The sequence below is a fragment of the Platalea leucorodia genome (assembly GCF_965183815.1).
Source record: "Platalea leucorodia genome assembly, chromosome: 5".
Lineage (NCBI taxonomy): Eukaryota > Metazoa > Chordata > Aves > Pelecaniformes > Threskiornithidae > Platalea > Platalea leucorodia.
This window is the reverse complement of record NC_138827.1, coordinates 63,665,248-63,680,158: the sequence shown is the minus strand read 5'-3', so window position 1 is coordinate 63,680,158 and position 14,911 is coordinate 63,665,248. Positions and strand designations below refer to the sequence as shown.

The following is a 14,911-nucleotide window of genomic DNA, read 5'->3' as shown; positions in this document are numbered from 1 at the left end:
CACTTCTGTTAACAACATTATGCTGCTTTACACCAGCTGAAAACCAGGCCCCATCAGCAACCTCATTCATAGGCAGGTGAAGCAGTAGACATCTTGTTTACCAGTACAAAACTAGAGTGTTTTTTCTCCTTTTTCCTTAAGAAATAAGGACCTCATTAACAGGACAAAGCAGCTCATTTCTCAATTTTTATCTAAGGAATTGTCCCTTGTGGCTCAGATTCAGGAAGCCACCTTTTACATGTGAGACATCACTATCAGTTAGGAAAGGATTAAAAAGAGGATCGATCACAGTGCTGTTCTTGTTGTTTTAGTTAAGTCTCTGCGCGCACTCCTGTTTTAAAGCCCATTCTCCAAAAAGCTCATAACTTTTTCATCAACAACAATTCTAGACTGAGGTCTGAAACTATAAAATGTCAAAACAAATCCTTTTGCTCATTTACTTCATGTATCCAGAAGAAACTATCACCCAAGTGATTTATTTTTTTCTTATTAAGCATTAACAAGGGGGGAAAAAAAGTAGTAATAGTAGGTGAGATTTCTTCCTTCAAACACCAGATGTGTCATTTCAGCTTCCAGTTGCCACTCACAAAAAACCCTCCAGCACCTTCTCAACACAATTCATCCCACCCTTTTCTAGGCTGAGATGAATTAACACCTGAACAGGTCACTTCTCTCCCACTGATCACAGAGAGAACCTATGTAACTAGCTCAGATTGGACACTGAAGCTTTGCAGATGGATCCCATCTTGTTGCATTAACCAGTGAAAATATTTACATTAAACAGTTAAGATGTGCTGCACACTCATGTTAGTAGGCTCTAGTAATATTCAGATAAAGGTGAAGGCCTCTGTGCTTAGTTTATCCATGTTCTCCCTCTGCTCCTCTACAGCCATTGGGATCTATTGCAACAATACAGCTGAGGAAAAACCTCACTCTGGCAAGTGAGTTCACCTTTCTCTGGCTTTGGAGATAAGAGCTTTCCTGTTGAGGACTAAAAAAGAAGGCAAATACATCTCACCCTACCCTGAAGTACCATTGCTGCCCTGCGAGATGAATGTGCAGAGCTCCCAAACAAACAAACGAAATACTTCTCCCCAGTCCCAGGTCACAGATCACTTCACATATTTAGGAAAGAACTGAGCCTGTGGAAAGTGTAAATACCATTCACTAATCGATACAGATCAGAACATCCTGATTTGAGGGCTGGTCATGACAGCTTCCTTGTGATCTTGCTGCGATAGGCTTCATGGTGACACCAGCCACCAAACGGGGTCCAATATATTCCAGTGCATACGAGAACACAACTGTGCTCTGCAACCCTTCTTTTTTTTTTTTTTTTTTTTTTTTTTTGGGCAGGGGGGAGGATGCAGGCTTTTAAGCATATCTGTACTCTGACAAGATTGGTTTTGCATGCATTGTCCAGATAGAAGAGTTCAGAATATTTTCACATATATATGGGAGTTTGTTCAATACTCTTTCCATAACAGTTACATGAGTTCACATCCAAGGGAGGAAAAGAAAGAGAAAGAAACATACAGTGATCTTATTTTCATTAGCAGTTTGAGCTGAAAAAGATAATTAAAATAATTTAAGGTTTTTTTCTCTTGACTTTAAAAGAGATGCCAAGGACCTTGCTATACTGTTATACAGGAAGTGAAATTCCACCTGCTTCCCTCCACAGCCTAATTATGAATTTCTTCTGCTGCAGCTAATATAAGCAGTTCAGTTCTATTTTTCTGTCATAAGTCAGACTCAGCCAGCTTGGCTGTGCCGTACGTAAGTATTCCTCCAGCCGTCCTCCAGAAAAGATGATGCACATGCATGAGTAGGAGAAGGAAAGGGAGGAAGAACTCATGTTGGTTTTATTATTTATATTTGTGTGTACGCACACATAGTTTATTATGAAAAAAAAAAAAAAAAAAGCTTTCCTACTTTGAGGTCCTTATTCTTTATCACATACCTAAATCTAACTAATCTGAAAGAACATAATTGTATGTGTTTCTGAATAGGGGTGTCAATACTAAAGTAGTGCTAAATGGTGGGTTTTTTAGTCTTTACTTAAATTGTTCACATCATCAGGAATGCAAAAGGTGCAACAAACTTTTGACGTTGCATGAAAATTTCAGTCAGCAGAATACTAGGTAAAGCCTTCTATACAAGTTCAGATTTGGAAATATTTAAAACTTATCCCACAATATCAAATTATTCACTCAAAATCAGTAATATTGGCAATGGAACCAGACATTGATTAACATAAAACCAAAACAATTACTCATTAAAGTCCTGAACAATGTGGTCAGCAACTTTAGGGAAAAGTGCAAGGGAAATATCTTACCCATCATACAGGTTACAAGAGTCGATGCAGGTCCTTCCCCTGATGAAGCGCTTGCAGGAGAGACACTGGTCTGGCCCTGGCCCCCAACAGCCATCACTTGAGCATAACTCATTACACACCATTCCATCAGCAGCTGCAGAGAGAGAGGATACCATCATTAATTTACAGAGTCCTCTGAAATCCAAAGGAAAACATTTCATTCAGCATTCTGCCATACTCAGAAAAGTAAACTGAACGTTCAGATTTTCTAGAAACAGAATAGAGAAAACCCAGAAAATAATCATCATACCACTACAGAAGCACACTGTGAACTCGCAGTTGGAATACTACACACACTTCTGGTCTGTTACTTTCAGAACCGATACAGTAGAGTGAGAAAAAGATTTAAGAGTGCTGCAAGGATGATTAAAACTAGAGAAGAGCTTCTATACCAGGAATAAACAGAGGAGTAGCCTTAGATATAGGTGAGAAAGGACATGATAAAGGTCTAGGAAAATGTGAATGACAAGAAGATAAGTAAGCATGAAACAATTGTTCATTGTTTCTTCCAAGTCCCTCGTGAGCATTCAAAGAGACAGGAACCCAATAGGGTTCAAAACAGAGGTTTTTCTTCATAGAAAGTATAGATCAAGCTGCAGAATTCCCTGACACAGGACACGGTAAATGCCAAAAATTTAAAGGATTTGAAAAATCAATTGTCCAAATTCACAGAAGGGCTATTAAACCAAAATATAAAACACTACCTCTGAATTGAGGATTCCCTGAAATAAAACTTATGGATGGTAGGGAAAAAGTTGAAGAAAAGTCATCATTAACTGTGGCTTTTTTTTAAATCGTTTATTGCAAAAGCACCTGAAGAGCCAAAGAGCCTTTATATTAAAACCCAAAAGCCACATCAAATAAACAATGGTTCCTGTCTCAAAACCAAAATTCAGCTTAAATAAACAAAATGAAGAAAGGGTGTTTCAAACACTATACTTAATTCTGTATTTTTATTTTATATAAATCCTTCTCTACATAAACATCTAGATGACTGCGACAGATGGGAGAAAATAAGCAAAAAGCAAAAGAAAACACATGTTATCTCTCCAGCATCTGAAGAAAGTCCAGTTGCACAGATTCAGCCAGACCCTGGCATGTGAAAGGGTAGATCTCTTAATTTGAATACACTCTTGCATGACGAAATGTTTTATGCAAATGGTTACATACTAGACTGAGTAGATTAAAAATAGCAAAGATCTGAAATATCAGAGATGGCAAATATATAAACACTTGTGTTTGTTTTTTTTTTTTTTTTAAACCACTGGAAACAACTTGAGGGAAGTGTCAAATAATAAATTAAAAGTAGGCTTGCTGGTAGAATTCTGCCACCCCCTTCAATGCTGTAGCAAAGATGCCCAGTCAGGAACACACACACACACTGAATACACATATAAAACACCAACTGCATACACCCAGCACACATTTAAAGAGGGGCAATAGCAAAATCAACAGAAAATCTTTTAGCAAAAATGCAAAAAGCCCTCTGGCAGCTTTATATTAAGTAAAAAGACAGTAGTTCTTTGCACGCTATTTTTCTACACTTCTTTCAGTACAGCAGCGTAGCTGGGTGACTGGAAAAAAGCGCCCTGTTTTCATTTCAGGATACCTGATGTCTTGTCTCCACTATCAAGACTGGAACAGTGCAGTTAGGTACTGTCCGTTACAATCTACCTTAACAGTTAAAGACTATACTGAGTTTTATTACCTGAGAAGCACAAAGCCCTTCTAAATCATAAAAGAGTCAGCAGAAAGATGCTTTCTGCTCTCCACAGCATGTTTTAACACTGGTTATTCTGTGCTGTGATGTATATAATGTCCCACATTTGAACCACTGCATATCTGTCATAGCAGCCAACTGTACAGGAGAGCACACGGCTTCAGACAGCGACTCTCTCCTTAACTGCTCTTTAATCGCTGCTTTTCATCATGCAGCATTGTTTGATGTTGGCACCATGTTTGTCAAACACATCTTTGTAAGCTACACAGCACGCCTAGCCTACGTCCTCTTCTGTTTCCTACAAGGCAATTCCTGCACCTCCTTTTACCTGCTGACACGCAAGAAGTTCATGTCACGCTGGCAGGGTGCTTTCCTTTGATATACACTACATGTCTTGTCCCTCCTCCCGCTGTCGCCCTGCTTTCTGACCACTGAATTTATCAGAAAAGACTTCTTTCAGAAAAAAACATGTAACAATTGTATGCATGGTTTCTCTCTCTTAGCCCATGTAGCAAGTAGGCGAGAGGAGTGAAGCTTCTTCCGTATTTTCTTTTTTCTTCCAATAGAACGTTTTGCTTTATGGAGATTGAGACTGGCAGATTTTCATCTACTTGTTTCTTTTTCTGCCTAGACCATTTTCATAATTCGCTGCCAAAAAAGGACATTTCACCTTTGCAGGCAGCATAGGAACCAATCAAAGATTTCATGTCCTCCAGACCTTGCAGGTAAACTCATCCAAGAACAAGAGATTCACCAGCATGCTTCCTACTCGTACAGTGCTGTTGCTGACCCCGCATGGCTCTGCTGTACAATACATGTAATTCAGCGGGTAGATGAGCCCTATCTTATTCAATACAATACCACAAATACCCTCGGACATGAAAAGTCTGCACACTCATGTCTTATCAAGGCTGAAATGCTTGAATACCTTTTTTTTTTTTTTTAAATATCACATATACTTTCTTAATGACAGAAGGCGGTCAGAAGTATCTTTTTGGTTCTTCTTTTGCCTCAAAGCTCAAATCAGGTACAGCCAAACAGAAAATAATTAAATTTAGGAGTAATTCCAGGTGTTCATTTAATTTCCTTTAAAGCATATTAATTCTCAGTTTCCAGCACAGCAAGAGAGACCTGAGCTATTTAGCATGCCATTACATAGAGATGTCTCGTTCTCTTTCCCTGAGCTCCGCTGTAAATCAGGAGTCATTCTGCTGAAGTCAAAGGAACCACATCACACAAAGCTAGTATGAGCAGAGACAAAAAAAATCAGCTTTTCATTATCGTTCTAACCTTAACTTTTTTTAAGTGTGGCAACATTTTTATAACAACTACCATATGTCAGTAGTGCCACTGACTAAACTTTAGAGAAATCAAAGGAACTAGGCGAAAGCTTTGCATTAGCAAATGCTACACGTGGAGCCCACGCAGTTTCCTTTTTCACCTATTTTAAAAATTTCATGTATATCTCAGTCTAATGCTGGCTTTATGCAGTACAGTTCAGGAGGCGCACTGACTACTTGCTATTAAAGGCCAGTTTTGGCCTGTTTCACGTTCATCGCCTACAGGTGCACCCAGGAAAAAAGTTCTGGGCAATACAGCTGGTCATTTCAGGGGAACCCCAATTATGCCTTAGGATTTAGAGCACACTTGAGGGCTCCCTCAGAGCAGACTCCAGCACTTCACGCCTGGTCTGCCAATCTCCCTTGATCTCAACCAGTCTCATGGTGATGTGTGACTGACACTGACCAGACAAATATACGAGTCTTGCCTCACGTTGCCTGCCACACGGACACTTCGGATTAACACCTAGCTTTAGGCTCAAACTGTATCAGCAGATAAAAAAAAAAGAAGGAAAAAAAAACCCAAACAAGAAACTATCACAGTTCTAATTAAGCAATTCTTTAATATGAATAGTTTTATTTTCTAGTCAATGACTCACTTTAAGTACTTTTCACACAATAAAAAAAAAAAACCCACCCTGCTTTGGAGATCCCTTTGTTCTCATATTCAATCTTAACAACATTAGTAGTTCTTCTAATTTTGTTTTACACACTCTCATCATTGAAAGGCAGTTTCCTATTTGCTTTCTCACCTTTTTTTGTAACTTGAAATTATGCTTTTATTACTAGTGATTTCCTTTCTTTTCACTGTTCTCAGCTGTCAGACTACTCCGAGATCAGAATTTATTTACACATGCACGCACACAGTGTTGCACTAACATATCCCTTCATATAGCAAGTGACTCTATTACAAGATAGCTCAGAAAATATACTGAGTAACCTTATGCAAATAAAATGAGAACTTTTCAGTAAAGAAAATCATGATTACCCTATTGAAATCTAGCCAACACAGTGCCTGCAGTCTATGAAAAAAGCAATAGAAAAACAAAATCACTATTTCCTTCTGCTTATTTCAAAGTCATAGAAATGTTTTTATAAATGAATCTTGGCAAGAAGGGAGTGTTTTTTTTGACAACTTATAAAAACCCATTACGCTTGTCTTTCTTCCTCTTCTTTAATTATAGGGATGGCTAAAGCAATGTTTCAATTTTAGACACGTTATTTGGTATTTCCATGGGCTGAGAATGTTCTGAAGCTCCAGCATATCATACGGCCATATGTGAAAGCAAAGAACAATAATGCTTTTGACAGGAACTCATTTTCATCGGGTGTTTTAGAACAAGTGTTCATTCTTTATTAATGGGGTCACACAGGTTAGAAGCAGAAAGGTTCAATGTTTTTCCACAACCTAGACAGAATACAAGAGAATTAGCTATCTAAAAAAAAGAAAAATTATTGTTATTTGGTTATACACTTATGGGCCTGATCCAAAGCTCCATGAACTCAATAGAAGAGCTCCCGCAGACTTCAATTAGCTTTGCATCACACCTGATAATGAATATAATCATTTATTCAAGTTGTTAATTGGTGGCTAAATTGGCATAATTCATAACAATCACATTTATAACAACCTTTGCCTAGAAAGGTTTCACTGTACACTGCAGGTGTCACTGAAGCTGAAAGGAATTATTTAAATAACTTTGTATAAAGGAACATTTTTTCTACATTTATTTTGCGTGCACTCATTTAACATGAGTCACCTCTGACTGTTCCATAAAAAAAAACCATGCTGGGAAAAAAAGGCAGATTCTTCACTTCAGCACAGAGCAACGGTAAAATCTAACTACCAGAGCACATTCGCTAGCAAATAACTTTATAGTCATTCATTCTGCATTAATAACGTTCATAACGACGTAAGTTTTATGCACAAACTGTGTTTAACATTACAGTTTATAGTAGTAGACAATTAAAAGTTTACATTAGATGAGAGCTTCATGCACTGCATTTTAGATAAATGCTCACCAATTAATTTCCACTTGGCTTATCAGTTTGAAGATGCCCATTTGCCATCTGAACTCTTAAACAACCTTGGGAGACGCTGTCAGACTGTGCTAAAGGTGGAACGGCTGTTGAAGCCTCAACTTGTCCCTTGGCCTCAAGTCTTCTTCTGTAACCTTTCCCCAAGCCTAGGCATCTCTTAGGGTCTACGCAGATCAGAAGCCTCTCGCTGACGATCACATACTGCCACCCTTTCCATGGTGCCCAAGGTGCCACTTTCTTCTATGTTCCCTTGCACACAAGCTTGGACACTGACATTTCTATCCCTGAACGTGTGTAGGAAAGGTGAAGGAGAGAGAGGTCGCATTCCTTCCAGGTACCCACCCCTCTTTGGCCCTGCATGGGATAGTATTAGAAAGATGACACAAAGCAATAGAGCTTTGTGGGGTTTATGGATTTTCTTTAAAGTCAAAAACCACACATATGTTTTCCTCCTGTATTTTCAACATTCTACAAACAAGTGAAGACTGCCCTAGGCTTTTAACTGGCTTTTGGAAAAGCCATCTTGAAGGTGGTGAAATATTTGGTAACTATTTTAACATTGTTAAGAAGTGGCAGAAATAGCAAGATGAAATAATTGACAGTACCAGGAGTATGAAGTATATTTTGTGTGTTGGATAATTCTGTAGCATCTACCACTGACTGAAGTCTGTTGTCTTTATGTTCCTTATTGAAAGGAAAAAAAAAAAAAAAAAAAAAAAAAAAAAGAAGAGTTCTGCCAAAGCCTATAATGTCAGTGTTATCTCAAAGATGAAGCATCACTATAGACCGAACTTTTCAACAAATATTTTACTCCCTCAACAATTTTTTTAATATTTCCTCACTGACTTATATGGTCAGCTGAACACAGCATTAAACAGTATGGAAAAGATATCGCCATCTTCTGATATATCCTAATAGTCACTTAAATATGATGCTGACTAGATCTTGGAAGCTCTTACATGAGTTTTAAGACAAGCTACGCATGGATATTAAATGTTTGCTCTAACTTGCTTTAAGCCATTAACAATCAGTAAGTAGTGAGGAAAGCAAAAAAAAGCTGATAGTGACTCAAAATATACAAAGGAATAATAATAAACACACCTGAGCGTGGCTGTAATAATTAACATGGTCTAGACTGGTTTCTTCACTGGAAACCATGTGAGAAAAACATCTTTAATGGATATTGTTATTAACAATTCACACCCCACTACTTACCATGCAAGCAGACAGTATTTCTACCATAGGGGATGGATTCCGATCCTGCAAATATTTACTTATGCATTTCCCTTCCCCATTCTGATTGGTCTTATTTGTCGCTCAGAGGGGCATGGGCATATGCCCAAGCATCTGCAGGATCAGGGTCCAGAACAGGCAAAATAACTCAAAGGCAGAAATTGAAACCCTAGAGGCTTGCCCTCAGATCCCAAACGTTCAGGCAGTGGAAGATTCAGAGAAAACTCTCCTAAACCCAGTCTGTTGGCCTATCCTGAAAAATCACAGATGTTTCAGAGGATGCTGGAGAAATGCATCGGGCTCTAAGGAACAGTTCTGCCTTACTCCAAGTAATTGTGAAGATTTTAGTTAGACGTCTAACCTGCAGCAGAACCCATTTAACTCCAGAGAGGTGCTGACTGACAGGCAGAGTTGAAGCAGCAGAATAGCTCTTCTCATCTAATGCTGACTCTCAAAAGGCCACAAAAAACATTAATCAATTCATCCACACAAACGTGCATAGAGAGAGAAAACCACTGTTCCCTGTTCAGATTCTGGTAGTCAACTCTGATCAGAGTAACTTGGCCCCTAGCCTACGTTCATTATATAGAGTCCATTTAATGAACATAGGTTAGAGTCCATTTTTAAAACTAGTCCCTTGGTACTGGAGCTTACATTGTGACTTCTTAAAATGAAATGAATGAGATTTGTTTTCCTCATGAAGATTCCCTTGGTGCTAAATTTCATAAAATATCTTTACGAGTATTTTTCTTCCTGGAAAATAATGAGTCGCTATTATAACAAATCCTCAACAAGCTAAAAGTCAAATAAAGTTTACATTTTCCCTTTGTGCGCAAATGTCGTGATAAGACATACAGTGCAAGAGGATGATGTGATGGTACATCCAAGTTTCCATTTGCCCTGGAAGCCCATGTTTTGGTAGTTGTGGCTGCTTCAAAGGGACTGAAACTTAGTGATCACAGGAAAGGGCAAAGAGGTATTTGACAAACGACTCCTGACAACTAATATGGGAATATCTTCCAAACTACTGTGTTCAGCTATGTCCCCAAGCTCTCAAAATCAGTGAAACAAAAGGGACACTATTCCATGAAGGGAAAAGCACCTTACGAAGTTCACCTGAGTGGTTTTGCACTGTCTTTTAACATAATTTAAGTTATAGAGAGCTTAAAGCAAAGAGGAAGCATTACTGTATGACACATGGGGCCTATGTTCTACCCTATTACTGCTTATTTTATTTTTATACTAAATTTCTAGCAATGGAAGACAGCTGGTTGTTCTTTCATTAAATGATGCATCATTATCAGACAGCTATAGCCAATCTGCTGATAGAAAACATCAAAGAGCAGCAAGAGCAAGATGTTTCTCCCACAGTCAGCAGTTTTTCATATGGTAGACAGGAATCTTGTGCTCTCTGCAAGGTTCCTAGGTTCATGTATCTCACAGCAAGACAGGACCACTAAAATCCTGCAATATAACCCTAGTGATTCTTGCACGGTCATCAAGACCTTGTGCTTCTTCAGACAGATTCTGTTCTGTCAGCCAAAGAAATTCCTTATGTGAAATCTCAAAGGGCTAATTCTTCCTGTCATGACATACAAAATACACATTACTAGACCGCTAGCACAGAACTAGGTTCTGACCCACCACTTGATCCTATACCACTTAAACACTAGCAGGGAAAAGCAACTAGCAATCCACCATCCCTGGGCAGATGTGATTCTCTTTCTTGGCAACACCTCTATTTGCCAAATAATATACAATTTTTCATAGTAGGCTTTGCTGGGGAGGAGAGTGAGAAAAACAGGGTGCATACAGGAACTACAGGCCATCTACAAATGCCCTAGCTGTCAAGACTGAAGGCACCAGTTATTCATGGGAAGTCAGGAGCTTTCCTCCAAGTTTCTAAGGAGCTGACAGTGCCAGAAAATGCATGCTTTTCCCTTGCAAGGCTGATCTTATTCAATGTTCAAATAATATCCACACTCAAAAGAACTCAAAGCAAAGAAAAAGCCTCGAGATGGAAAAAGCAAAAAACCAAGAGAACAGAAGCCATTAAGATGGTACAAAGCTCATGGATGTTGAGCAACTGGAGCTAATCCAGAACAAGATAAAGTTGGGTGTGTTGAAAATAGAGACTGTGCAATCTTCTTTGTCCTGTAACTGGTTAACTCAATTTCATTATTCAGGACTACTCTTGGACTCTTCATCAACGCTTCATTCACACAGGACATTACCGTCATGTGTTCGATCATCTCTGGATGACGACGAGAGCTACGCTACTCTCACAGACAACCACCTGGATTCATTTACTCATGGCCTTTGGCTGGGGTACAGCAGTAAGGACACCAGGGCACGAAGCTGTTCAACGTACAGGACACCCTTGTGCACTTCTGCACCACAGAAGTAGCAGCAGACATTACATCTCTCCTCCACCTTCTGTATTGCCTTCCCACAAAACGTTCTACCAAATGTAAGGGTCTAATCCATAGTTTCATCGCCTACACCAAGGACATCTTTTATAAACAAACACAAAAACTTCTACCAAGAAAAGTTCTTTTTCACACATCCTTCTGCCTCACGTAACAGAATGTTTACATCAAAGGATAAAGTATGCTGCAGTTTAAAAGCGGACAGTGGTCTGCTGGAGGTTAAGAAACAACCATTTCTCTCTACACCCTCAGGCATGGTCACAATTAAATTATCTACGTCAACAGCAAGAGGCATTTCTTTAACCTTTAACCTTGTATGTAGAGAAACAGCCTGATAATAACAACAACCACCACCACCACCACACCAAAACAAAGCCATGCAGAGACCTACCAAACAACACTTTCCACTTCATGTAGCTCTTACATGGCAGAAGAGATTAGAAAACTAACTGAGCAGCAGTGGTAAACATATAGTTGTGTTTCACCTAACATTGGAAGGTACCCTCATACTACAGTGATGTGCACAGCCACAAATTCTCTCAAAGCATAACAGAATAGTACTTCAAAGGGAGGGGAAAAAGCAAAGAAAAAAAACAAAAAGAAAAAAAAAGAACTAAAAGACTAAGTTAAGAGTAGGATCATAGCCTGAAAACCCCAAAGCAAAAATTTCTGGCTGGTCAAAGCACAAAACCCAGAAATATCACTAAAACATACAGCAATTTAATGAATCTCCTGTCTTGCTAGCCGTCTAACAGATGCTTAAAATGAACTGTATTGCTGCTACAATATGACTGTATTAATGTAGTTTGCTGCCTGATTTCTGCATAACCAAATTGTTTCATCTGCTACATAGCATTAATTTGCTTTACAGTACTATGATCTCAGTTCAGGTACTGGCACATAAGCTTTCCTGAAAGACAATTAGGACCAATTAAAAGTAATCTTCCTTATTGGATAGGTCAAGTACAGAAAGGAGGAACCTAGAGATTGGAAACAGTCCCAAAAGTCACCTTTCTGGATTAAGACAGGGCCACTTTGGTGAAGTGGGGCAGGGGAAGCAAAAGATGCTAATCTCACTCCATAACGAAAGGGCTGTAGTTTTCAAATCCGTAAAATCAGTGCCCTTCATGAATACTACATTCGCTCCACATTTACGGCATTCAGAATTCATATTTGTGAAACTGGATCTCTAATCTGCAAAGTTCACATCACACTAAGGAAGCACTGCCCTCTCTCTTCTCCCTTTCATTTGTTCATACCTTAAAACATTTCATTTGCCTATAAATCTGCTCAGAGGCAGATTGGGCCAAATGCTTTGAGTCTGTAAATGATTGTAGCTCCACTGATGTCCATGGAGCTCCAAGAGACTATCAGTCGAGTTTCTCGCCTGCTCACTACGCTGTATCCAGTTAGTAGTTGTATCACTTTCCCCCCCCATGTGAGCTAATCATAGGCAAGAAGATTTGCACTGAGCAGCAGTACTTACTGCAGTTCTCTGCCTTTTTATTTCGATGAATCACTGTCTTTTGACTGGGTGTGCTGAAAAGGCTGGTCCAGTTGACAGTGTGGTAGTAACACAAATTGCTGTTGTCTGTTATGTAGATGTTGCCAGCACTGATTTGCTTCAAGGACTGAAACTGCAGAGAGGTAATGCCCTGTTGCTTTAGGATGAGTAAGGAAAGGCCACTGTGATAAAAACAAAAGTAAGAGAGAACAGGAATTAGCTCCAGAGGGTGGAACTTAATAGAGCTGGTTCAGAATTTCCCACGAGAATTAGTTCGTAACGTCAAGATGATCTTCCTGGCAAAACTGAAATTTGGCCAGAAAACTTTTATTTTGGGGTAACACAAATATTTTATGAGTCAACATCCAGTTCTGTTGCCTAGAAAATTACAAGCCCTTTGAGACTTGTGATACCACAAGCTGTGATGCTCACAGCGCTAGGCCAACTGGGCCAACAAAACACCTCAATTAGTTTCATTTCATCCATTAACATGTTTCTTCAGATAAAGTGCCATTGAGAAAATTGAATAATATCCAGATTTTTCTTCTAAGACGACAGAATTAATACTATGATAGTTTATCTGCTAAGGAGAAACTGACAAAGTCATGCAAAATGTATTAACATCTTCTGTCAGGCATCAAATTAATGTCATTTATAGTAATACAGGAAGAAATTGTTATTTTCATGGATTTTTTTCCAGCCCACTTTCTACATTTCACTTTTCTTTTGTTGTAATATGTCGTTATCTCCTTTCTTCATCAAAGGAATGGTAAATGATTGTCTGTGTAACACGGAAATGACTGCACATATTTTACAACTGAAGATTAGTGAAGACAATACCCAGTTTCTGGGCATCCTTTAAGTTATTGTATTTTAATGGTTGTAACTGTTTTCCAGCTGTTCTAAATAAAAATTGCTGCTTCCAAACAGAATGCTGGGCTGTAATTCAATCTCAAGGTTTCACTGCTATTCATAATCTGCTTGGGTTGCTGTTTAAGATGCCAGCAGAATCCCATGACCAATTTACTATATTTACACAATGGGGAACCAGGGGTTGCTGTATATATCATTCAGATACCTTCTTGTGCTTCCCTCATTATTTCTCACCACATTTTCTTCTCTTCAAACCAATTCCTCCACATGAGTTTTTATACGGAAACATCTCTGGTAAAAATGGCACTACAGAGCTAATAATGTACACCCCACCTGCAAGGTACCTCAGTGATTTCAGTGTTCTTCCATGAATTTATCTTTTACCGTTTCTTAAGACCACATTGTTCTTTGGGCACATGAGCCTGTACTTCCAATTGCAACCATATAAACTTCCTGATAAGGCGTTAAGTTCTACTATTAATGTCTTTTAAGTTATGTTTCACATTCACGAGGTATTTTAAACCATAAATGTACTGTCCAGACAATGAGTTAACAGCTACAGCAATCAACCAAGATATTATTTGGGTTTTTTATTGTTCGTTTGGGGTTTTTTTGTTTTGTTTTTTAAATCATTATGTTCAAAAGGTATTACCGATTATAAACAACTGATTAGCAAAGATACTGTTAATTAATACCTTGGTAACAGAGAAGAATATATCAATTTATGATGCCCTTCCCAAAGGATGTTGCATTCTGTGCTACTGAACAAAGAATAATTGAATACTAATAAAAAACGATTCCATCAACAAAGGAAGTACCTCACCTATAGAGAGCTCTTCCACCAATAGTAACCAAGTTAGAAAACACCCTGAAATCGGTCATATTCTCAGGCCATGACTGTATGTTCAAGTACCCTGAAGGAGAAAAAGGCAAGCATATGAATAACAATTACTTCAGCCATAAAGAATGCTTTATCACATACATGAATTAGGATAGGCTTAGCCTATAAATGAAATAGAGTGTTCATTTGAGAAAAAGAAATAAATAGTTAATGAATGCTGCAGACTACCATCTTTGAATTTATCAGGCTGCTCGCCACTGTCTCCTCCAAGAAGGCAAAGGAGGACTCTAACAGTCACAGCAGCATTACATCCACTTTCAACAGCCACAGTCAGGGTGAACCTAAACACAGGCTGAAATCTTGGTAAGGCCTCCCAGCCTTTTCTAAACAGCAGCAGCAGAAAAAATGGAGATTTGTCTGAATAAAGAACATTTAGTTTTAAAATGCGCTAGAGACTTAGGACAGAAGTTGAGAGATCTGTTACAATGCACTAAAAGATGTCAAGACTTTCTTAAAACAAAGAACTTGCATTCGTTTCTGAGTGCGTGTGTGTGCGA

General features: G+C 38.7%; 1 protein-coding gene across 1 annotated transcript in view; it reads right to left on the bottom strand.

Moving 5' to 3' along the window:
• ERBB4 (erb-b2 receptor tyrosine kinase 4) overlaps window positions 1–14,911 on the bottom strand; it is a gene marked incomplete at both ends in the record, with an annotated part of 639,842 nt that overhangs the window by 157,814 nt on the left and 467,117 nt on the right. Inside the window, 3 exons of the mRNA XM_082312566.1 lie at window positions 2,336–2,468; window positions 12,623–12,822; window positions 14,337–14,427. Of these exons, the coding sequence (XP_082168692.1) occupies window positions 2,336–2,468; window positions 12,623–12,822; window positions 14,337–14,427 (424 nt within the window). The remainder of the gene's footprint in view (window positions 1–2,335; window positions 2,469–12,622; window positions 12,823–14,336; window positions 14,428–14,911) is intronic.